The sequence below is a fragment of the Vigna unguiculata genome, chromosome 4 (genome assembly GCF_004118075.2).
Source record: "Vigna unguiculata cultivar IT97K-499-35 chromosome 4, ASM411807v1, whole genome shotgun sequence".
NCBI classification, from domain to species: domain Eukaryota; kingdom Viridiplantae; phylum Streptophyta; class Magnoliopsida; order Fabales; family Fabaceae; genus Vigna; species Vigna unguiculata.
The window spans coordinates 20,854,060-20,878,353 of record NC_040282.1 but is presented as its reverse complement, the minus strand read 5'-3'; the positions used below and the strand labels follow the sequence as shown (position 1 = coordinate 20,878,353).

The 24,294-nt window shown below is 33.2% G+C and overlaps 1 protein-coding gene and 1 long non-coding RNA gene across 16 annotated transcripts; both read right to left on the bottom strand.

Moving 5' to 3' along the window:
* Positions 1-350: 350 nt before the first annotated feature.
* On the bottom strand, positions 351-12,785 carry LOC114181840. 14 transcript variants are annotated; one of them, XR_003603942.1, is made up of 13 exons: positions 12,431-12,785; positions 12,146-12,247; positions 11,971-12,066; positions 11,309-11,421; positions 8,172-8,376; positions 3,431-3,753; positions 3,265-3,342; positions 3,058-3,146; positions 1,950-2,481; positions 1,725-1,851; positions 1,337-1,604; positions 1,160-1,264; positions 351-1,078 (listed from the first exon to the last, which is right to left on the bottom strand). It is a non-coding gene; the product is annotated as an uncharacterized LOC114181840 (long non-coding RNA). The 14 variants fall into 14 exon arrangements; XR_003603951.1 differs by lacking the exon at positions 8,172-8,376 and having other exon boundaries at positions 3,431-3,567; positions 3,654-3,753; XR_003603945.1 differs by having other exon boundaries at positions 11,309-11,380.
* Positions 3,762-8,163, bottom strand: LOC114181839. Of its 2 annotated transcripts, XM_028068443.1 has the most exons (4): positions 6,853-8,163; positions 6,467-6,769; positions 6,308-6,379; positions 3,762-6,217 (listed from the first exon to the last, which is right to left on the bottom strand). In XM_028068443.1, exons 1-4 carry the CDS (start codon positions 8,031-8,033, stop codon positions 6,199-6,201), a joined length of 1,575 nt encoding a protein of 524 aa, XP_027924244.1. In that variant the 5' UTR covers positions 8,034-8,163; the 3' UTR covers positions 3,762-6,198. The 2 variants fall into 2 exon arrangements, with proteins under 2 accessions (XP_027924244.1, XP_027924243.1); XM_028068442.1 differs by having other exon boundaries at positions 3,762-6,379.
* Positions 12,786-24,294: the final 11,509 nt, after the last annotated feature.

Genomic DNA, 24,294 nt, shown 5'->3' with positions numbered 1-24,294 from the left:
TAGGTAAATTATCTACGAAATATTTCGTAGGTAATTATCTCCTACATTTGCCGCATATGTAAATTACCTACGAAGGTCTTCGTAGGTAATTATCTATGGCAAGTTTTGTAGATAATTTACATATGAAACTTTTCGTAGATAACGTTATAATATTAAAAATTATAAATAATTTTAATTTCTAAAAATTATCATTATATATTTGTCAGGACTTACCTCTAAACTACACTTGTAAACAATGCAGTAGACAATTTTGTCTACTTAACATATTCTAGAATTAGAAAATATAGTAGTTTTATATCATAAACAAGAGAAGTGATGTCTAGACATAAAAGCTAGACTCCACCTGTAGATCCTACAAACATTCCAGCATTCAAATAACACCTTCAAATATAAAACAACATAGTTATCCAAAGGTTTAGCACCATTCATATCATCACATCAAAACTATAAACCTACAAATATAAAATAAAGTAGATAACACAGATTAAGAAACTAACAAATAAGCTACATAGGTCAAGTCCTACAATTTAAAAACTAACTAATTTTACACCTAGTTCAACAAGTCCTATAATTACAAACCTAACTAATAATCTGCATAATGAGAAGAGTTTTGCCCATGCTGGTGGTTCCTCTCCCGAGCATCATCTTGGTTTTGATCCTCATTTTGTGGTTGTTCATTGACGTCTTGCAAAATGGTTTGTGCGGCGGGAGGAAGAAGAGGGAGAACAACAGTTACTAGGGATTCTAATTTTCTCTGCAATCGTTGATTCTCCTCCCTAGATTGACGAAACTCCTCCCTAGATTGACGAATTTCTTCTTCCAACCTTAGAATCTTTTGTGAATCCATACTTGTAGAACTGAATGGTTATTGTGTGAAGGCTTCCCCACAAAGATAATTTTCATTCAGTTTTCCAACACCATATACTCGTCCCTTAGGATTTTTGCCACTAGCAGCAACTAACCAACTTTTTTTCCTTAACTTCTCTTCCTCACTAGGGCTCAATGGAGATATTTCTTCTCCTTCACCACAAGAAGCAGCCTCAGATCTTGCTTGGGAAAATATAGTTTGAAATTCCTCCTGATATTCAAAATAGACATGTTATATAATGGCAAATCTTTATATTTAAAAAGGAGAAAAGATCTAAGTTAGAGAAATTACATATGTTTGTTAAGATCTGTGATCTACAAAATCACCGGTATTCTTGCGAACATGAGTATGGTGGAAAAGCTCATCAAAATGTACAGGACGACCCAATTGTTATGCCTATAACCAAAACTAATTAATCATGATATAATAGTCATCAAGTTATGTAACATAATTTTTTAGTGTACATACCATGCGAAGGGCATGCTCATGGATGGTGATTGAGCCACCTGTGTGCAAACATCCACCCTTCTCAGATGCTCGATTCTTTTGATTACGAGCACTCTTTGATCGAAACTCGGGTTGGTTCCACTTAGCAAGCAAACTGTTCCATACTCTATCAAACATCTAGTGAGGTTTTTCTTGCTTCCTTGAAGATTTCAGAAAGTCTATGAGAGGCCTTTGTGTTGAAAATCTTTCTAATCTTCTCCTCATGTTCAGGTCTCCAAGTAACCTTTCTCTACATTAAGAGATAATATAGTAGTTAAGATATTGATTATTACAGTAAACAATATATGCAAAGAAATTAAATATGCTTAATTGAAATCTAGTAAAGGGTTGGTTACAAATATAAACTTACCTTGAACCTTTGGAAGAAGATCTCCTTCTCTTCATCTAACATTGCACCCCAAGTTAACCATGGCTCAACATATTGTTGCTTAATTGTCTTTGTGATTGCCTTGGAGGCAACTCTACTTAGGTAAAACCTAAAAATATAAACACATTATGGAAAAATATGATGTCAATATGAAAAAAACCATATAATATAAAAGAAAAAATGATTTCAACTAGTGTTGATTATTACCCATCATTACAAGGTTCAATAATTTCAAGCATTGCACCAACATGAGGGTCATTGTCTTCATTTATGGATGGTTCACCTGCTTCTTCGGTAGACATGTGTTGGTCTTCCTGAAGTACATTATGAATAGATCGGGTGGGTATTAAGGTTGGTGTATCATTTTGTTGAGAGGGGGAAGATAATGATGTCAATCTAGCACCAACACATTGGGAAGCCATAGATGACAGTGTAGGTTCATTAACATGAGGTTGCACAGGTTGAACAATGGGGGGTTGAGAAGGTATGGGTTGGTCAATTGAGGGTTGGGAAGGGGTAGATTCGGCTATTGATGGTTGGGAAGGAATTGGTACAACATTTGCAGTTGTAGAAGGATTTTGTTGATCAATAGGGGATTCAAGTATATGTGTTTTTTGTGATGGTAATATAAGAACATATTTTGGTCGTCTTCCCTTCATTGTCCCCTTTCTCCCCTTTTTGACAATAGGCAAAGATGGTTCAGGAATGTCTTTATTACATCCTGATGACATATCTACAACTGCAAAGAAGAACATATACAAATCAGTTGCACATGCATTAGAAATGTCAGTAAATTATCCACTCAAATTTGTTATCAAGCTAAACTCTTGTAAAATGTGTATTGTAATAATCTCATCCTTCAATCGGACAACAACACCAATTAAGACCCCATTTCAGTTTAAAGACTGCATGTCAAGAATTGTACCAAATTTTACTTTTAGCCAAATACCTTTACAATCTTGAGTAGTTGTCGAAACATCAATTTAAGGGCTCATTGAAAACTCATGCTCTGTCAAAGTTAATAATTAATGGATAAATCCTTGATACAAGAAGAACATAATTAATCCTTGATTAGAAGATCTTTAATAATTAATTATGGATAAATCCTTATCTTTAAGATGTATTATTGTGATAGACCGAACACATTGTGTTCTGTTATTCCTTTAATTACTACAAAAGGGAAAAAAGGAGTATTGAACACATATTGAGGAAAGAAGTTCCATACACATCACTGCACCAAGCCTAGACAAGAACATAGTTCATGCCATCAGTAAATAGAGAAAAAGAAGAGAAGCAAAGGAAAACATCAACTTACATATTGAGGTTAACCTAACGCAATGCAAAAACAGCAAGAGCCTTGAAAAGAACCCCAGGACCTTCTTCTAAAGAAAAAACTATGCTTGTCTGACAAATCAATAGCAATATTTAATATTGATTAGTAAGCATAAAAACCAATCAATGTAGGAATCCGGAGAAATATGATGTTTTCTATTCAATAATTTCTTCTATTTATTCTGAGTACCTTAAATGGCCTATCAGTGCCTGGAATTATAGGTTCTCGCGCTAACATTAAAAATCGAGTGACATTATCACTATCATCCTGCAAATGCAAACCTATTAGCAATGAAATCTACTACAAACCGAAACTTCCAATAACAGGTCAAAACACTGATGCCATCAACCTAGACCTGAATGTCTTCAACAAGTATATCCAAGCCATAGATCTTTGCAGCAAAATAACTAGCGACTGCTCCTGCATCTTGTAGTCCGAGCAAGGTTTGTTGTCTCTCTTGGCAAAAGTTGTGAAGCAGTAAAGAAGCTGCCTCTGGACAGAAAAACAATCCTTGGAAACAATAGGTGATCCTTAAACAAGTGGAACTATGTAAAAGAAAATAAATTGGCAGTGCTAACAGTTTGGTGCTAAATCCGGATAGGTGATCAGAGTTGATTTGTCAAGATCCTCATAGACTATGACAGACACAAAACCACAGCCAGTTCGAATGTGATGCTCCTGAAAGGCAATCCAAAATGAATGATGGAATGAGAAAAAGGTACAAAAATCCAAGTTGGAACTTTTAATTAAATATCACATCCTTACATGAGAAAAGTGTTCAAAAAATAGTTTAAAACATCATATCAAACTACTGAATGCAGATCCTCTTTCTTGAATTAAGCAAAACATATAGATATAAATAGTTTTATGTGATTCCAATGCTTTCTATATATTGCATAAGAATGGAATATTTATCACATAGAAAGTAACTTCAAATTCTCTTCTTTTAACTAAAAAAATAAAACTTTTTCATATAATCGATGAATGAAACATTTTCCATAATATAGCATATATATCTTCTCAAGTTTGCCTAAGATTTCACTTACTACATCGATGCAATATAAGCTTTTAAAACATAAATATCACAAACTATCTTATTTTCAGCCTTTTTCTGTTTGACCTGGGATAAAAGACTTTTATGATATTGTCTTGGAAAATACTTATTAGACTGTTGGTTGGTGTTAGGATTAATTTTCGCAATGATTTATGATGTTCTGGTAGATGCATTTCTCTCCTTACAGGTGTTCCTTGTGTTGTCTGATTACATTTTTCTACCACAGTTTATCAGGCTTGGGTTAATTATGTTCGGATTTTGCTGCCTTTTTTAAGTGAGACTTTTCAGTTGCAATCCATACACCAACTTCTAAGTCACCATATGAGGACTTTCCTAACTAGATTTTGGAAGATTTTGAATCGAAAGACAACTAGAATTTTTTTCTCTGTTCCTATTTCTCCAAAGCACTAGGGGAGGCTAGTATGATATGCTTCTATTCCTCCCTAAAAAACACTTGTTTTATGGAACTACTCCATAACAAGCTTTTGCTTGATAAAAATAGGTACACAGTAGAGGCATTTAAATATAACTGTCGTTAAATAACGGACACTGCAAGCTATTTATCCTGTAATGTTTTATGGGTGATTGGGGTTTGATAGCAAAGAGCTTGTACAACCCTTAACTGGTATAAGAGAGTCCATAGTCTCTATCACAGGCTTGAAAATTGTGATTCTCGAGAACACTTTTTTCCTCCTCATATGAGTATCTTGGAAAGAGTTGGAACAATAAAAGTAGATGATAGCGTTTAGGCAAAGGGTGCATGCCTGATATGAATTGCTAATGGAAAACTGATCTTGTAGAAGAAAAGCATGACAAATCTTTGAGCAATGGATCTCTCTGGTTTTAAAGAGATACAAAATAAGTGTACTATGGGAACTGAATAATTTTGTATTCATAAATGATTGAAAACAAGAAAAGATACACGGTCTCCTTTTACCGAATATTATTGTTTTATCATTGATCAACATGAAATAAAGATGACAAAGATTAAAAAGATTAGAAATGGTTTAAATTTTGAAGTCTAATTTAGTTGAAGTTCATGATTCTATTATCAAAATTGAGGAGGGATGTTTTGGCATGAAAGATTGGGGTCCTATCAACCTGAAGTCATTAAGATTTTTTTTTAACTGTTGGTAGTGAAAGATGAATCTGCACTAAAAAGAAGTGAGAGAAGTCTTGTATCAATCTTCTTAGAAAAAAACAAGTACAATGTATCATTTTGCAACCCTCATCTAAAAGTACTTAATAAAAGCCATAAGTTTAACACATAAAAGGCAAATCTAACAACAAAATGTCCAAATAGAAATTGGTACAAATCATTGATCTAATTATTGTACGTCTATTCAGAACTATCATCATTCAATTCCATTTCTTCATTGTCTTCTTCTGACTCATGATCATCAAATTCCCCTTCATCATCTTCTTCTTCCAAATCAAAGTCTTGAATTTCCTCTTCTTCCGTGTCTTCTTCTATGGCTTCATCTTCTACTTCAACACCATTTTCTGAATCTTGGAAGCCTAAAATAGGTTCAACTTCTATGACTTCATTGACGTGTGAAACTTGGTCTTCTTGGTAAGGCATATCATCATCTACATCAGTAGCTTCTATGCGACCTCTAGGTTTTGTCTTGATTACAGCACACCATCCACGTTTATCTATTCGAGATGGTGGATATGAGACATAATATACTTGCCTTACATTGTGAGCAATTATAAATGGATCATACGACACATATCTTTTATCCATCCGAATATCGACAACATGGTATTTAAAGTCCACTTTTGTACCTCTTCGTGATGGATCAAACCAGTCACAATAAAATACAAATACTTTCTTGGGAGTGCTTGAAGTATTGTACTCTATCTCGTAAATGTGTTTAATGATCCCATAGAAATCATCTTCACCTCCGTCTGTAAACCCTTTTACATAAACCCCACTATTTATTGTCTTTTTACCTTGACTTCATGCATTAGTGTGGAACTTATACCATTGACATATAACGTGTGCCATTGCTTAACCTCAATAAGAGGACGTAGCGATAAATCTCTCAAGTGTTGGTTTGTCACATTTAAAGGCTCATTGTAAACCTACAGTACAACACAAACTCAATGTCATATTTTATTTATTAAACATTGAAAGTGTAATTTAATTATCAAGTACATAATTGATTCTTGAACCATCTAGGAAAATCAGCATGTACACGACTAGAAGTAGTTGAGTCAGGTATTTCCTGAGATTGAAGGAATGACCTATTCAAATAAGTCATTAAGAAGGTTAATTTAATAAAAGAACTAACTTTATTATAACAATGAAATTGGTAGTTGGAAAATATTTACTCGAGGTATGGTTTCACTTCTTGGCAATTGATTAACACATGAACGTGGACCGAATCCCATTCTCTTTGTGTTAACCAATGAATTGATGGCTTGCCAGAAGGACAACTTTGTTGGTTGAAGATGGACAATGATGGTTGATTGGTTTCAACTCCCATTTCATTTCTACTACTTCGCAATGACAACATATAACCTTTGAAATAGTGGGAACAAAAATAAGTTGTTTCTCGGTGTATGTAAGATGCACATATCAATCCTTCAACCCTTGCCCTATTTTTGATTGATCGCTTAGAATCTCCCATAAATCTATAAAAAAAATTGTTTCTTAGTCATGCTTTATAATCGTTAAATAAATGCATTTTATATGAAATATATTGATCATATATTACCTTTCAAAGGGATACATCCACCTATATTGCACTGGGCCACCAAGTCTAGCTTCATATGCAAGATGAACTGGGAGATGTTCCATTGAATCAAAGAATGTAGGGGGAAATACTCTCTCCAACTTGCAAAGAATTAGTGGAATGTTTTCTTCCATTGTAACCAAATCGTCATACCTCAATGTCGTAGAGCATAAGTCTTTAAAGAAATGACTTATTTCGATTAGGGGATTTAAAACATGTGTTGGCAATGTACTAAATGTAATAGGAAGTAAGCATTCCATGAACACATGACAATCATGACTTTTCATCCCATGTATCCTTCCCTTTTCAACATCAGCACATCTTGCCAAGTTTGATGAATAACCATCAGGCACCCTAAGTTCTTTTATCCAATGACAAACTAATTTTGCTTCCTCTATAGTTAAAGAGTAATTGGCTTTAGGCTTAAACATTTTTCCATTAGCTAGCAGTTTTATCTCTAAGTCAGGGCGACTACAATATAAAGCAAGATCCATCCTTGCTTTCTCATTGTCTTTTGTTTTACCACTAACATTCATGACCGTGTTCAATATATTGTCAAAGAAATTTTTTTCTATGTGCATGACATCTAGGTTGTGTCGTAAGAGATTATCTTCCCAATAAGGAAGATTCCAAAATATAATTTTTTTCCTCCAATTATGAACCTCGCCATATCCTCGTAATTTCAACAAACGAGGATTTTTTGTGGCCATTGGTAAATCCCTTACTCTTCCCCAAACCAAGTCAGGTGTCATTGTAGTTGGTGGGCCATCGGTTTCAAATTTCCCTTTTAAGAAGGCTTTTTTATTCTTTCTAAAGGCATGATTACTAGGTAAAAACCTACGATGTGAGTCAAACCAATAATTTTTCCCCCTATTTTCTAATGTAAAGGCTTTTGAATGCTCCATACAATGTGGACATGCCAATTTACCTTGAGTACCCCAGCCAGACAACATCCCATATGCAGGGAAATCATTTATAGTCCACATTAAACTAGCTCTCATGATAAAGTTCTTCTTTCTTGAAATATCATATGTTTCTACACCAAACCACAACTTCTTTAGATCATCCACCAAAGGTTCGAGATACACATCAATTCCTGCCTTTGGATTGCTTAGTCCAGGTATTAGACAACTTAAGAACATAAATGGCTTTGTCATGCACATTTCAGGAGGAAGATTGTATGGGGTGACAATTATTGGCCAACAAGAATAAGGGATTGTTGATTGAATGAATGGGTTAAATCCATCAGAGCATAAACCCAAACGTACATTGCGTGGATCAACTGCAAAGTCTAGATGTACCTGATCAAAATGCTTCCAAGCTTCACCATCTGAGGGATGACGTAACACGCCTGAGCTACTTCTATTTTCACGATGCCAAGACATGTGACTAGTAGTTTCCATTGATGCAAACAGTCTCTGCAACCTTGGAATTATAGGTAAATAGAACATTATTTTCACTGGAACAAGCTTTTTTGTGTTTGCTCCTGTGCTCCGATCATGATACCTTGGCATATCACAAAATTTGCAACGTGTAAGTGCTCCATCATTTTTCCCATATTCATTATCGTAAAACAACATGCAACCTTGTATACAACAATCAATCCTTCTAGCAGTCAATCCAAGCTTTGATACTAATCACTTAGCATCGTAGTAATTTTTAGGTAAAGCTTTATTCATTGGTGTTACATCTTGAAGCATTTTTGCTATAAAATCTAGACATTCGTCAGGGACATTCCAATTCGACTTGCATGCTAAAAGTCTAACACAGATTGATAATTTAGACTCTGATGATCCTTCAAATAATGGTTCATTTGACTCGACTAACAGATTATAAAATCATTGAGTTGCTTCATTCGGAGGCTCTTCGAAGTTTGTTTCTGGTATTTCAAATGACCCATGTTGTCTAAGAGCATCACACAACATCTCATGCATTGAGTTAAATGTTTATCCTTCTGTCACATGTATACCACTTCTGAAGCATCGTCAACATGATGGGAAATATTCTCTATGGCTTCCCTGTGATCAATCCAAATAAAGTAGTCAAGCATAAAGCCATGCTTGTAGAGATGGAGCTTGATTGTTTGAACATCATAAATCCTTCTCTTTCATTAACATAACTTTCTTGTTGACAGACTATTTCGACAAACTCTTCAACCCTAGCTACGAAAGTAGGTTTCAAACCTCTTCTACCTTTATACACCCTATCATACATCCAATCACGACTTGAAGGAAATGAAGTCATGATCTGTGTATTTAAAGAAGTTACGTATATATTAGATCACAATGTTCAAATCATTCCCTACACATTTGAATATCTTTATGTTATCTATCTTTATGCTAATCATCAATAATTAGCATCGTTATATTATAACATAAACCCCTAAGAACCTAAGGATGGATTGCTTTTTAGAAAGTATTAACAAAAGATGAAATCAAATATTCATCAATGATGAAAATAGTGGTAACTTGTCAAAAAATAAATTAAAATGGATATTGATTGTTGAAATTTGAACTGCAACAAGTCGCAAGATCATTAAAACTTCCTGGAAGGTTAACTTTTACATGTTTTTCACACAAACTACTTTGATCATTCTGTTCTATAACAATAGTTGTGTAAATAATTCTGCAATTACTATTTTAGCTAGTCTTATGTTGTTTGCTCTGTTTTAGTAAGATGATTCTAAGATTCTGTTTTGTTTTTGTAAATACTTGCAGATTTGGTTTTGATTGATGAATTTAGACATGCTTAGTGGCTGTTTTTGGTTGATTTTAGTAGTGTTAGGTTTGTTTTAATTTATAGGTTCATTCTAGTTGTTAACTACTATAATAGTTTAACTTCTTGGGTTGTAAATTGGACAAATTTTAGTCTATAGGTGGTATTTTGAATTTTTCATTGTTTTCAGTTGTTACCTTAAATTCTACTCTCAGTTTTCTGTTTTAAACTTGTATGAATTAGTTTAGATAGATTACAACTTTTGTTCCATGCTTAGCTTATTTTGCTATTTTTGTTGTTTAAAAAATTTCCATTTCTAGGTTCTTATAATTAGATTTTATTTTTGTTATTGTTTTTGATATCATACTTTATTTTTACCTTTCTATTATTGTTCTAGTTGCTTAGTATTTCCATTTCTTAGCTTAGTTCAATTCTTAGTTTTAGCCTATTTTAGCATAGTCTTAGGGTTCTATTTTAGGTTTTCAGTAGTCAAATTCTGATTTTCTTGTAGAATTTGATTTTTGAGTTGATTTCTAGCTTTCTTTATTTCTTTTAAACTTTAATACATTTTACCTCTATTTTTATTGATCATTACATATTTGAATAATTCCCATTTGACTAGTTTTAGTTCTTGAATTGTAGGTGATAGATCGAGTGTCTAATTTGAGTGGATAGCTTTCTAGTCATATTTGTACAGTGCCAAATATAGCCTAACTTGGACAATTTTCCCTTGCACCCGTTTTTGAGCCTATTTTTAACTTTTATTATGAATTTTTAGCTTATTAGCACCTTGGACCCGTAAACCATGTTTATACATTATTCTACAGCTGTGAGGTGAATTAGGATGAGTTATGGGACATTGTTGAGTTCAAGTGTCGGGGTATTATTGATAAAGAGGCATATGTGACTCACTTGGTTACTGAAATATCTTGTGAATCAGTAAAAAATGAGAGAAAAAACTGGAACAAAATGAGAAAATTCTGGTGAAGAAAAATAAGAAAAAGATGGAGAAGAGGAAAAAAAATGAAAACAAAAGAAAGTGAAGATAAGAGGTAATGAGAGCAGAGAAAATAAATGTGCTAGATTTTGTTCTACACTTGAACTCGCATTATCCCGCCTACATTCATCTCACTTGTCTTAATTAGTGTTAATTAGCTCTTTTTAAGTCATTTTTAGTGTAAGTGTTAATTAGTTTTGGATCATAGTAGTTTAGCCTAGTTGTTAGTTGTTTAGCTTCAATAACCTATACTAGAATAGTGTAGTCTAGTATTGGTCATAACATTTACTAATTTCAGCATCCTAGTTCTAGAATCAATTTGAGTAGCTAGTTACTCTTAGTTTCTATTTTTTTATTTTGTTAGTTCTATAATTCTGCTCTATTAGGCTAGTTATAGTATTTTTACATCTTAGCTTAGTTTAATATAGCACAAACTGATTTCTAGTTAGCTTATAATATTTTTACTTTGTATGCATTTGGAGAGTTTTATTGTGTCATAAATCTGCTTTAGAATAGGTAAATTGTAGGTGCTAGTTTGTAGTTTTTAGCAAGTTTAGTCTAGTTAGTGACCTACCTTAGTCTAGTTTGAGTAGTTTTGAATAAATAGTGTTTCTAACCAGCAAGTTTATGTATCTATAACAGATTCAACCAAAAATACACAGTCATCATAGCAAAACAAAAAGCTATAAAAGATTAAATTGTATATAAGATAAACCAAGCATTTACCTTAATTTATCTCACACTCAAGCAATTAATGTCATGAAGGTCTCTTCAAATCTGAACTTTGATCACCCAAATCTACATAAGCACATTTTAATCGGAAACACAAGATAACAAACCTAGAAACAAGAGATTACGAACTTTGTGAGTTTTAGAAGTTCTTTTACAACTCAGGTTTTGAGTCTTCCTTTGATCACTTTTAATTAATTAGGACTTGTATGGATGGTTCTAGTTTATGTTTTAGGTGTCTTTTACAGATTATGTACCTTTTCTCCCTCATCATTTTAACTTTCATGATGTTTTTATATGTAAACAATTCTGATTTAAGTGTGAAAGTGAAGCCAATTTGATATACCATAATTGAGTAGTTGTGTGTGATTTGATTTTTGTTTGTGAGTACATCATATCATGCAAAAGTGGTGTCGCATTTTTAGCACTAATTGTTGTTTTGTCTCAACTTTTTAAAAGCTTAAACATCACATGTAGAGTACGTTCCTTTTTTGGCACAAGATATGATTTAAAGAAGCTTTCTAAATAAGAGCTTATTTGTCTCAAAAGATTAAAAGACAATAAAATGAACAAACTTCCAAAGCAATTACAATGTAACTGGTGTCTCATCATTCACAGTCTCATAGGAACAAACTTCCAAAGCAATTAAAGTAGATTACCTATTGTCTCATCATTCACAGTCTCATAGGAAGAGCCACCTATGGCATAAGAGAACCCCACTCCAATTGGTGTCTCCAAATACAAAATGTTTGCCTCTGCAGTACAATGTAACTCTTATCATATAGGAGCAATTCTTGCACTTATAATGGAATGATAAGTTTCTCCATGGATTACCTCTGTTCCAACTGTACTCGTTTGTAATCAGAACTTTCCCATTTGGTCTAAAAGCTCCATTTTCAGATAATGCACCCACTCCAACAAAAGAACACCCAGGTCCTGTACAAAACAGAAATTAGCTTCGTCCCTCAGTAAGCATGGCATATTGTAAATCAAAGGCACGCAGATGAAAGATTCAAGGGAGCGAATGTAAAACCCTAAACCCATCACTTATTCAGGAGGATTATTCACATAGCCACCAACATACATCCCAAAATGTAAAACCCTAAACCCATCACTTACAATTTTTTTCCCAATTCGCAGAGGGTTTTCTGACAAGGGTTTTGCTTTGTGAACGATGAAGGTCGGGACATGTTTTTGCCACAGAGTCACTGCGTGGGTTGACGATGAAGGTCGGCGACGATGAAAGGCGACGATGACACTACGTTTCGCTGCGACGATGACATTACGCTGCGTCTGCGTGATGGAGGCTCACTGTCGCTGCGACGATGCACTGTGCTGATTGAGGTTTTGAGTGATGGAGGTTGAAGTGATGATGGGTGCTGATGGAGGGCTAGTGTTGGTTTCGAGAGTTTTGGTTTCGAGAGTGAGTGAGAGTGGAGTGGAGGGTTCGAGAGTCAGTGAGAGGAGTGGAGGTTTCGAGAGTGAGTGAGAGTGAAGTGGTGTGAATATTTTGTCTATTTTATTTTTGATAAAAAATAATTTGATTTTTACATATGAAATATGTTCGTAGGTAACGTTTTTTAAATTTTTTTTATATATTTTTTTATAATATTAGTTATCTACGCAGACTTTTATAAGTAATGCTTTGTAGAAAAGTTTTCCACCAAAGTCAGTCATGGTTACCTACGAAACTTCCGTACGTAATTTATTTTTCTGTTACGCACGAATGTATACTTTATCTACGCCTACTTTTCGTAGATAAAATAAAATTACCTACGAAATATTTTTCGTAGATAAATTTTCCTCGATAATAGCCAGTTTTCTTGTAGTGTTTTTTCAATTGGGTATGGGGATGGGGATGTATATATCCCCACCATAATACTCGTCCCCGCCATATCTCCATCCTTGTTTAAATTATTAAAATATTCACAATTAATTAAGTAACCTTATATATATATATATATATTCTTTTTATTTTTTATTTATTATAAATATTTAGTTTGTCATGAAACTCATTCATATCTCTAATATATTTTTTATCTTATCATAACCTTTATGTAATTATGTTAAATGATATATGTCAATTAAAAAAAATTTATGTCTAACATTTGAATATTTCTATTATTTTTTAATATTTTTATTTATTGTATATTTTTCTTTCACATGAGAATATTTAATACTCTCAATTTAAGTGTTTAATATCATAAACATTTCATTTACTAGGTAATATAAAAAAAATTCTTTACTTATTATTATTAATTTTTGTTTCATTTGAAGAAGTCTTTTGTTTCGCTAAAATAATTTTTGTTATTTCTCAACCATTGAGTATATATGTTGATATTTGAAAAGTTTTCTTAGATCTCTAAGATACTTTTCATCTTATCATACCCTTAATTATACATTTGTTTTTCTTTGTGCGATTCCTTCCAATAGTCTTCAAATTGTTTATAAGATACAAATTTGTTAATTTTTTAATATTTTTATTTTTGTTTATTTTCATCATGTAGAATACTATTTCGATAAATTTTATCTAATTATTTTTTATTTTCTAACTCATTACAATCATACTTTAATTTTTTCACTATAATTGTATAAATAATTTTTATTTTCTACAATATAAAGATTTAATGTAATTGCCATGAATATTTTTTTATCACCATCCAACATATATTGGAGTTCAAAAGATACAAAATTTATGATAAAATTTTATTATTATGTTTATTATTTGTTCTTTGTGTCATTTTTTTATCAACCATTAAGTATATATGTTGATATTTGAAAAGTTTTCTTAGATCTCTAAGATATTTTTCATCTTATCATACCCTTATTATATATTTGTTTTCCTTTGTACGATTCCTTTCAATAGTCTCCAAATTGTTTATAAGACACGCATTTGTTAATTTTTTAATATTTTTATTTTTTGTTTATTTTCATCATGCAGAATACTATTTTAATAAATTTTATCTAATTATTTCTAACTCATTACAATCATACTTTAATTTTTTCACTATAATTGTAGAAATAATTTTTATTTACTACAATATAAAAATTTAATGTAATTGCCATGAATATTTTTTTACCACCATCCAACATATATTGGGGCTCAAAAGATACAAGATCTATATTAAAATTTTATTATTATGTTTATTATTTGTTCTTTGCGTCATTTTGATCAAGTGATGTATTATAACTTTTATTAGTGTATAAAAAATAGATTCATTATAATTTAAAAAATTGAAGTAAACAAACATTTAAAATATATTTTAATTTGAATATTTTTTCCTTTTATATTTTTAAAAAAATATTTTTAGAATTTATCAACTAGGTTTCATTAATGTTTGCAAATTTAATAAATGTTTTGGTTCTCATTAAATTTTATTTGGTATTTTAATCTAAAATGTAAACAATTATAATTTATTTTAAAGTATTTGATATCGAAGAAACAACCATACTCCTAATACTGAATATTTAATAATATTAGGTTTCCTTTACCGTAATTTTTTATTATTTTATAAAAATTAATTAAAATTAATATTAAAGTAGTAAGAAAATGGGTACAGGTATGAGTACGAGATTATACCTGTTACCCAGTGTGGATGGGGATGGAACAAAAGTTTGATACCCGTTAGGTTTGGGTATGGGGATGATATTTTTTTACGGAGATGGATATGAAATAGTGAAACCCGTCCCCGCCCTGTTGCCATCCCTACATAAATAAACCGACATAAAACTTTCGGTCCAAATTTTCTCTTTCACTTCAGAATTTAGAAAATGCATAATATAGATATTATGCAAAATTTGAAACTATAACAATGATTAAGACCTTGAACAGGGTTTTGATTTTTAGAGACAAAAAGACCTTTTAGCTATTTAGAAATGAGTAGCATGATGATGATTTACCCTTAAGACATTAAAAGGTTAAGAAAATGCAGCAAAGGAACATGAAACATAGACCAAAAAGACCTACATTTTTTTACATCACCAAGCAGGTCTAGACAAACTCATGTTCTTCTTTGAATTTTCTGGCAAAATGAGGAACCATTTTGGGAGAAAAATAATGTGAATTTGCTAACCTGCATCATCATAATTAATGTTGGCACAGAAAAAAGAGGGTACGGAATGTTTGAAGAAATGCTCCAGCATGCTTTCATCTTTTGGCGTGATTATGATGTGCAGTTGTGTTGTGGAACATGTGATTTTTGTGCTACGAATCCCACTAACTTCGGCCATCATCATGAAAGTGATCCACCACGTTTCAAGTGCAAGATATTTGTGTTCCATTATTCTTTGATAAGAGTATTTTTAGAATAAATTGTTTATTTGCATCTTGACACAAGATCTCTCACGTATTAAATTTTAAAATTACGAAAAACCCATACGACTTCTTAAAATGCTAAAGGTTCCTTAAAATTTGGCATAGATTCAGTTATGGTCTTTTAAATTATAATAAATTATTTTAGTTGACTGAATTTAAAAAATGTCATTTTAATTCTTAAATGTCAAGTTTAAAAGACTCAAAGTAGTTAAAAGACTTATTTTAGTCACGAAAATTTAGTTCCACAAATATAAAATCATATATATTTTTTTAATTTAATTGACTAAGTTATTTTATTTTTTAAATTTGAAATACCAAAATCATATTTGTTCCTGCAGAGAACAAATAAGATGAGTTAGACACAAGTGTCACCTTACCATGTAGTCCGCTATCTCTTCAGTTAGTCTCTCCCCGGTTGATACATGTCAGCTTGAACCCAGGAGGGGTTACCTGCAGAAGAGTCTCCGAAGCTCAAGTAAGTCAAAGCTCTCAGAGAGTCAAATTAGTGATTAATGAATGCGTACCTTTAATTACTGGGGTCCACGCGTATTTATAGAGCATTAATGATGTCTGATTACCTCATGGGTCGGGCCTTGACTTGGGCTCTAGCTTGGGCCATGAGTGGGCTTGGGCCCTAACCCAGGCCCTTAAGACCTATTGAACGCGGGGACTTCTATTTTCACTAAGTTTATTGGAGTTGTCGGCCTGGGCTTTAATCTTATCGGGTCTGCTGGAGTAGCCGGCCTGGACCGACTACCTACCTTGACAACTTATATTAGTTATACGAGGTGTAGGTTATTCTTCTAGATGTATAGGTTAAAACCGGTACAAGTTAGGCTAACTCGGCCTAGGCTGAATACTTGGCTGCCTTGATATATGCATTGTTTACTTATTTGGTCGAGTTTGGCTAGGTGTGGTAAAATATTTAATCTAGAATTTTACAGATTAAAAAAAGGCTTAAATAGTCATTTGGTCCTACTTTAGGTCAAGTTTTTTCAGTTTAGTCCTACTTTTGAAATTGTTTTCAATTTGGTCCTACCTTTCGTTAATTTCATTCAATTAGATCATTTTTTTAACTCCGTCTAAATAGTTAATGGAACAGTGGCCAGCATGGTTCATTTCTATGACGTGCAGCACTGTTCAATGACGTGACCATTATTTTACTATGTTGGCCTTTTAATTTTAATTAGAGAGTTTTGGGGTTTATAATTTGTCGAATTTTGTTTAGGGATTCATTAGGATTTGGGGATTTCTTTGAATTGGGATTTCAAAGGTTCTGCATGACCCACCATCAAAGATTGCTTTTCATTCTGTGAAGATTTTGTCGCGGAGGGTTTGCATCTTCATCGCGGAGGTAGGGTTTGTTTAATTTTGTGGTTTAGGGTTTGTTTAATTTTTGCTGATTACGTTTTTGTTAATGATTAGGATTATTTTAATCCTAAACCCTAATCAGCTGGTATCTTGGCATTTCTCCCACTCATCAGAATAGCAGCTTGATCATAGGCTCTAGCAGCTTCTTTTGTTGTTTCAAATGTCCCTAGCCACACCCTACTCTTACTGTTTCACGAGGAAAATAAAAGATTACATTGATTTTGGGGTTTTTGTGGAAAAAAATGTGTAGGAATGAACTTACAAAAGCGGGTGGCGAATTTCGAATACCCATGAACCCTAATGGCGCTGCTTGACACCTCTGAACTTATTTGTTTGTACCATGATGGTGGGTCATGCACAGTCTCTGAAATTCCCAATTCAAAGAAATACCCAAATCCTAATGAATTCCTAAAGCCAATTCGACAAATTATAAACCCTAAAACTCTCTAATTAAAATTAAAAGGCCAACACATTAAAATAACGATCACGTCATTGAACATTGCTCCACGTCGTAGAAACGAACAATGCTGACAATTGTTCCGTTAACTATTTAGACGGAGTTAAGGAAAAAGATCTAATTGAATGAAATCAATGAAAGCTAGGACCAAATTGAAAACAATTTCAAAAGTAGGACCAAACTGAAAAAAACTTGACCAAAACTAGGACCAAATGACTATTTAAGCCTAAAAAAAAAAATTAAAGATTCATTTATATTTTTAAAATTAATCCTTTTTTTCATTTCCACTAACGTGAGAATCTTAGTGACAAATAATATTTTTACCTATGTGATTCAATTTTTATATTCTTTAGTTTAAGATAGGTATATTTGTATTTTTTCATGGAATGAAATTTAGAAGTGACACATATCTTCAATAACTCGATTATACCTTCTTAAAATGTAATTATATATTCTATTTCTCATATAAATTCTTATCATTTTAAAAAACATCATATATAAAACATGTTCCTGCAGAGAACAAACAAGATAAGTTAGGCACAAGTAACACCTTACCCATAGTCCGCCATCTCCTCAGTAGGCCTCTTCTCGGTTGACATATGTTTGCTTGGACCCGGGAGGGGTTACCTGCAGAAGGGACTCTCAAGCTCAAGTTAGTAAAATTTCTCAGAAAGTCAAATCAGATGATTAGGAAAGTAATGAATGCATACTCTTAATTCGTGGGGTCCGAGTATATTTATAGATCATTAATTGTGTTTGACCATTCCACGGGCTGGGCCCTGGTTTGGGCAATAGGTGGGTCTGGGCCCTAGCCTAGGCCTTTAGTCTTGATTATTGTGGGCTTACTGATTTTTAGGAGTGTTTTGGTTTCGTCAAGTTTCTTAAAGTGGTCAGTGTAGACCGATTACCTCTTTAGCGGCTTATGCCGCCATTGTTCGCATGTCATCTTAGGTTGGTTGTTCCTTTAGCGGCTTGGGTTATCGATTTAGGCGAGTTAGGCTTAGGTCAGCCTGGGCCGGCTACCTGAATTATTTTTCGTATAGATATGGTGATCGTTTATTATTATTATTTGGTTGAGTTGGCTAGGTGTGGTACACTAGTCCCCCAGCCTTTGCCGATATAAGTATGTCGGTGAAGGATGATATGTGCTGATGGGCTAGCGAGACCGGCTGGGTGTGGTACAAAACACATTTACTTCACTTAACTACACAAAGTTATTATAAACACTCAAGTCGGTTATTTGTTATATAATCAACCCAATATCTCTCATATGTCATAAATTAATTTCATTTAAGATAAATTTCATATTTTTTATTTTTTATTTTATTTTAATTTGTTATATGTAACCTCCCATATTAGCAAAACCACACGATAAATTAAGGCATTATAAGTTAGTCATTAAATACAAACAATCACGTAACAAATATTTTGTATTTATAGTCTTCCTTATAAATTAAAGAAAATATTGTAAAGATTAAATTTTTTTTCGAATACTAGGAGGAATATAACAACACAATCATATGTACATATGAAGTAATTACAATTTATAAATCTCTCAAGCAATCTCTTATTGCCCATCTCTCCCACTTGTACCATCATCTGCTCACATATAACATACAATCACAGTAGATGAACAATCACAAACAATAGACAAAACACAAGGGTAAGGTTATTTAATTTTATAAAGTTCTACATGCTTTTCATATCATATAATTCATTTTTCAATCAGATATTCATGATTCACTTTGCCATTCAAGATAAGGAACAAATCAACCAACCAATATACAACATAATATCATCTGATTCCAATATCCATTCTTTACGAAACTAACATAATCTAGACTCAATTATGGAATGACATGTATTTAGCTAAATACGCATAAAGTCATGCACTTGCCGTATAACCTTATATATAATGTCATTATCGATTTATATTAACTTGGTCTAAAATTTCACTCCTCATGATAGGGTTAGTTCCTTCAATGCTTTAGGTCACAACACTATTTCATACTAACTCAATAGACCAAGAACATCCTTCAACTCTCACCACCTATACTTTATTTTCTATAGAAGTTTGTGAGCTTAGTAGAGTTAGCATGGCTTCACAATCAGGACTACCACTCAATACATACCCTAACATTGGACAATTTGAAAATTTCCCTGAGAATTAACAACATTCCAATACAAAAAAAAAATTGATTTTTTCTTATGGACAAAATTTGTATGTAATGTATAAAATTTGTAGGTAATTAGATATTATCTATAGATTACATATGAAAAAATTCTGTATGTACATTAGGCGTAGATAAACTTATATACGGATAAAATTTTGTTTGTAATTTTATATACGAAAATTTTCGTAGATAATGGAATTTGTAGAAAATTACATACGAATTATTCTGTATTTAATTTTTTATGAATTACATACATAATAATTCACATGTAATTTACATGTGGAATAAGCCGTAGATAGTTCAATCAGAATACATATGTGTATATTACATACAAAATAATCCACATGTAAATTATATACGAAAAAAATCTGTAGGTAATACTTAATGTTGAATAAATTTCATACAAATTATTTCATATGTAAATATGTATGTAATAGTATACTTTTCAAATTAAAAACTATATTTTTTTATTTCAACTTTTTTGTACATTTCTTGTCAATTGCAATAAATCTCGCCAACACTAAAACATGCAAGCAACATTTTACTTAATCCAAATCCAAGTTAATTATAAATAACATAAAGTCCAAATCAAATATAGCAACATTATCCAAATCCAAGTTATAAACAAAATAAGTGTCAAGAATTCAATCTAAAAGTTCTAATGTAGTTCTAACAAAAGTGCTAACATAACATAATCTAATGTAGTCCAAAAAGTGCTCAAAGATATAATGGTAATCAAGCTCTAACAAAACATAATCTAAAAGTTCTAACATAATCAACAAGTGCAAACATCTAAATTCCTAATATTTAAAGTAGTCATGTCCTTCTTGTTGATTGTTTAGTTATAGTTGCTGCTAGTCTTGTTGAGGATGGTTTTGCTCATGTTGGTGTTGTTGCTCTTGCCACTGTTGTTTTAATGTAGTTTGTGCATCTAGTGGAAAGAAAGGGAGGACAACATTAACAAAGGATTGAAATTGTAACACCCCTTTTGAGATGTCACATATAATTTAAAAGTTACCAAGACTTCCAAAAGAAACTCTGATAGCATCTTATTTAGATAGGATTTTTCAATAGTAATTTTCCTTAAAACCATTTACAAAAATATTCATTTCTGAAAAACTTGGTTCACCAAAACTAATGCACCATTAAGGTCCATATAAAACCATTTCAGCATAAGGCATTAAATAAAACTTATTACAAATCCTTGTAAAAGAGAATCAACTTCCAAAAATCGCTAACTATTACATGGAAATCCAAAACAATTTCAAAATGCTTTAAGTAAAACTCCCAAGTCCTTCCCACAAGCTACTCACAAATATGCATCTTCACTAGCATCTGCATCAACATCTCCTCCTATATAACACAAGTTATACGATCATCGCATGTGAAAACCACAACCACAAACATACAAGGATGAGCTACCCATGTGACACATCACATAACAATGTACATTAACATAGGACTCAACTAGCATTACCATAATATAACATAACTCATCCAAGATATCAACTATCACATGTTCTAAACACCACAACATGTAATAATCGACATTACCACCAAGTAACATCCAACAATATTACATTCTCTCACAACCAACCACTCTATTTTTCCTGCGCAACAATTCCTCTTTGAAAAGTCCCTTCCCCTACTTTTCACAGACTTACAAACAATAACTCCACCTGCTTAACAAAGCCTTGCGTATGAGCACTCTTGCTAAGCTCATACCAAAGACTTATAAAGGAACAAAACCTTTTTACCCTGACTCGACAAAGCCCTCTAGGTAAAAGAACCATCCTGGCTATACGGTTGTTAGAGAATTCATACTATTCCATCACATATGTATACACATGCATGCAACATCCCATCAAATGATCAATGTAAAATCTCGTCTAGATATTACGAATTTTAAATAATAAAATAAGGAAATAATAACTAAGCATCATTTATTGAAACATCGTTTTCCAAAAACGTGGGAAAATTTAAAACTTTATTACATTATAAAGTATATCAAATCTTTGATTTATAAAGTCAAATATAAAACCCATGTCCATAATCCAAACATTTACATAATACATAAAATTCATAAGATAATAAGATTATGAATATAATTTTCCAACTAGCCCATGCTCCGACACTACGCCTCACCAGATCCACCTATAACATCATTTCCTCCTGTGTACCGCATACACGATCATTGTCAAACACAAGTAGATAGGGTGAGCTAACAATTAAAATAATCATACATACAAACATATATATATATATATATATCACAATCACACCAAAGGAATTCCATCTTTGATTCCATACCACATGGCCACCACCATGTTAATTGTGTTCTACGTCTTCTGATGAGTACCTCAAGATGTCTTGCTGCCACACCTACCAGCCACAACTGGTAGAGCACGTGAGGGAAACCATGCCACGGACCACACTCCGTAACGCCAGGTGTAGTTCCCAATACGAATAACATTTGTAACGTCCCAAGACTACCAAACTCATCAACTTAATACTGAGGAGGGCAATCTAACTGGACCAATCTGTACGCGACACCACACGCACACTCATATCGGTAACACTCGCCAACCCGAGCCACAACTCAATAGTTCCTTGTGTTCATCCACCATCTCGAGCCACAACTCAAGAGATGCCATTTCGAGCCACAACTCAAGGAATGCCACGTGTTTAACCCCTATCTCGTGCCACAAGTCAAGGGATATGTTCTGAGCCACAACTCAAGGAACACCAGCAAGCCGGTCTTTGAGATATCATCAAAGCCTTGTAGACCATGCATATCCAAATCATGCAAAACAACTTCTGTTGTAGCAACATCACTTGGTGTTGCTCTGAGTCGCCAAGCGCAACACACTTCTAGATCGCCTATCGGGGAAACACGTACTGTCAGGCGCCAAGCGTCTGTGCACCCACTGTTTGTAGGTATCGCCCGGTGGGACACACCTCATCGCCAGGTGCCACTTGTAACAGGACTCTTCTAATTTGGTAGCTTTCGCTTGGCATGTCAATCCCCACTGCTAGGCGCTACACCAGTACTTGCATAGTACTAGTTTTTGATAAGCACTACAGACCCCTATTTCACGTATTTCCAATCATGGCAACCATACTTACTCTCTAAATTAGATAATTCCATCTTGCTATGTTACTCATATAACATAGTTTCATCATTTTTCACTTAATCACTAGATACACCTTAGCTTTGCATTTATCAACTCTCTAAGTCAAGTATTTCATTACACCATAGGATCCATATTCCTCAGTACCATATTTCTCTAATTTATACCAGAGTCCTAAACGTACCTAGAACCTATCACATATTCCACTGTTGTGTCAATCCTAACTCAATTACAAGGAACCTGCCAATTATACCTTATCTTAGAATTTTTTTAACACATCTTTATCTTAGGCAACTTCCCATTACATTCCAACTCTTAATTCAAATTATGGCTCATCATCCAGTGATGTTCTAGTTTTAAATGATCTCTATTGCACTATCATCTATTCGATTATTTTAACACAACTTATTCATTATAATTCTTTCTAGTTCCACTCCATGCATTAATCATTCTCCCTAATACCATATCCAACCTTTTTCAGTTATGCTTTTACATATCACAACTAACCCTACATTGAATTTCACACTCGTTGCCAACTCAGGTTCACCCTCCACTGTTCTGCACATGTCGGCTGCGGCACGATATGCCCTGCCATGCGATGCATCAGTTTCTGGAATTTCCGGAACTGATTTTGCACCTGCATAAGTTCTCAGTCCTAATTTCTCTCGATTTTTCCAATTAATAAGCCACCCCAATGTGTTTAGGTTCAAAATTCTTTTACACTGCTTCCAACTCACGAAATTATATGAACATGTTCCCATTAATTGGATTCAGAATCTCAAAACCCCCAATTCTCAAACCCTAAAAGATGTTCATACAATTTTTCTTCCAATTTAACCCCCAATTACATATAATTCAACGAGATATGACTTATAATCACTCACAAACAATTAGTACTATCTTTCTCCCCGATCAAAATAATCTTAGAAACCCCCCAATACCAAAATCGAGTCAAATTGGCTGGCGTCGCCTGATGGGTGTTCATCACCGCCAGACAATTCAAACAAAACCCAGAAAACTAGTGAGCAGCCAAGCGTCGCTTGGCAGATAGGCTCTTACCTTCAGGCGGTTCCACCTATAGAACCTAGAAACAAGCATAATGGAATGAGTCGCCTGGTGGTAGTTCATGGTCCGCCAGGCAGTTTTTGGAAAATTTCCAAAAACCTAGAATTTTCGAGTTCATTCAAATGGAAGCATGTAAATTCACATCATACATCATGCAATTAACATAACAACATAAATTTTCGGGTTCAGCTCCCCTAATGATGAAGGATTATCTTGTTCCTTTATAAGATTATTGAATATGGTGTGAGTTGATTAAGAAAGCTAAGTGAAATCCCCACTGGACAATAAGATAGCAAGCTATCTAGATGTGAAGGTTCCTTTCACAAAGCTCAAGAGATGATATGATGGATTGATTCAAACAAAAAGGAAATGGAAAACACAAAAACCATAGAAAACCAAGAACAAGTAAAAGAAGTAGAAAACATAAAATGGATAGGAAAGAAATGGTAAAAATGTGAGAAGCACGCCAC

Excerpts from the sequence above, each read along its gene's own strand:
- LOC114181839 (XM_028068442.1), bottom strand. The coding sequence starts at position 8,033 with ATGTGCATGACAAAGCCATTTATGTTCTTAAGTTGTCTAATACCTGGA. Across the intron at positions 6,770-6,852 it reads TGGATGTATCCCTTTGAAAG|ATTTATGGGAGATTCTAAGC; the intron begins GTAATATATGAT and ends TTTTTTTTATAG. Across the intron at positions 6,380-6,466 it reads GAAGTGAAACCATACCTCGA|GTCATTCCTTCAATCTCAGG; the intron begins GTAAATATTTTC and ends TTATTTGAATAG.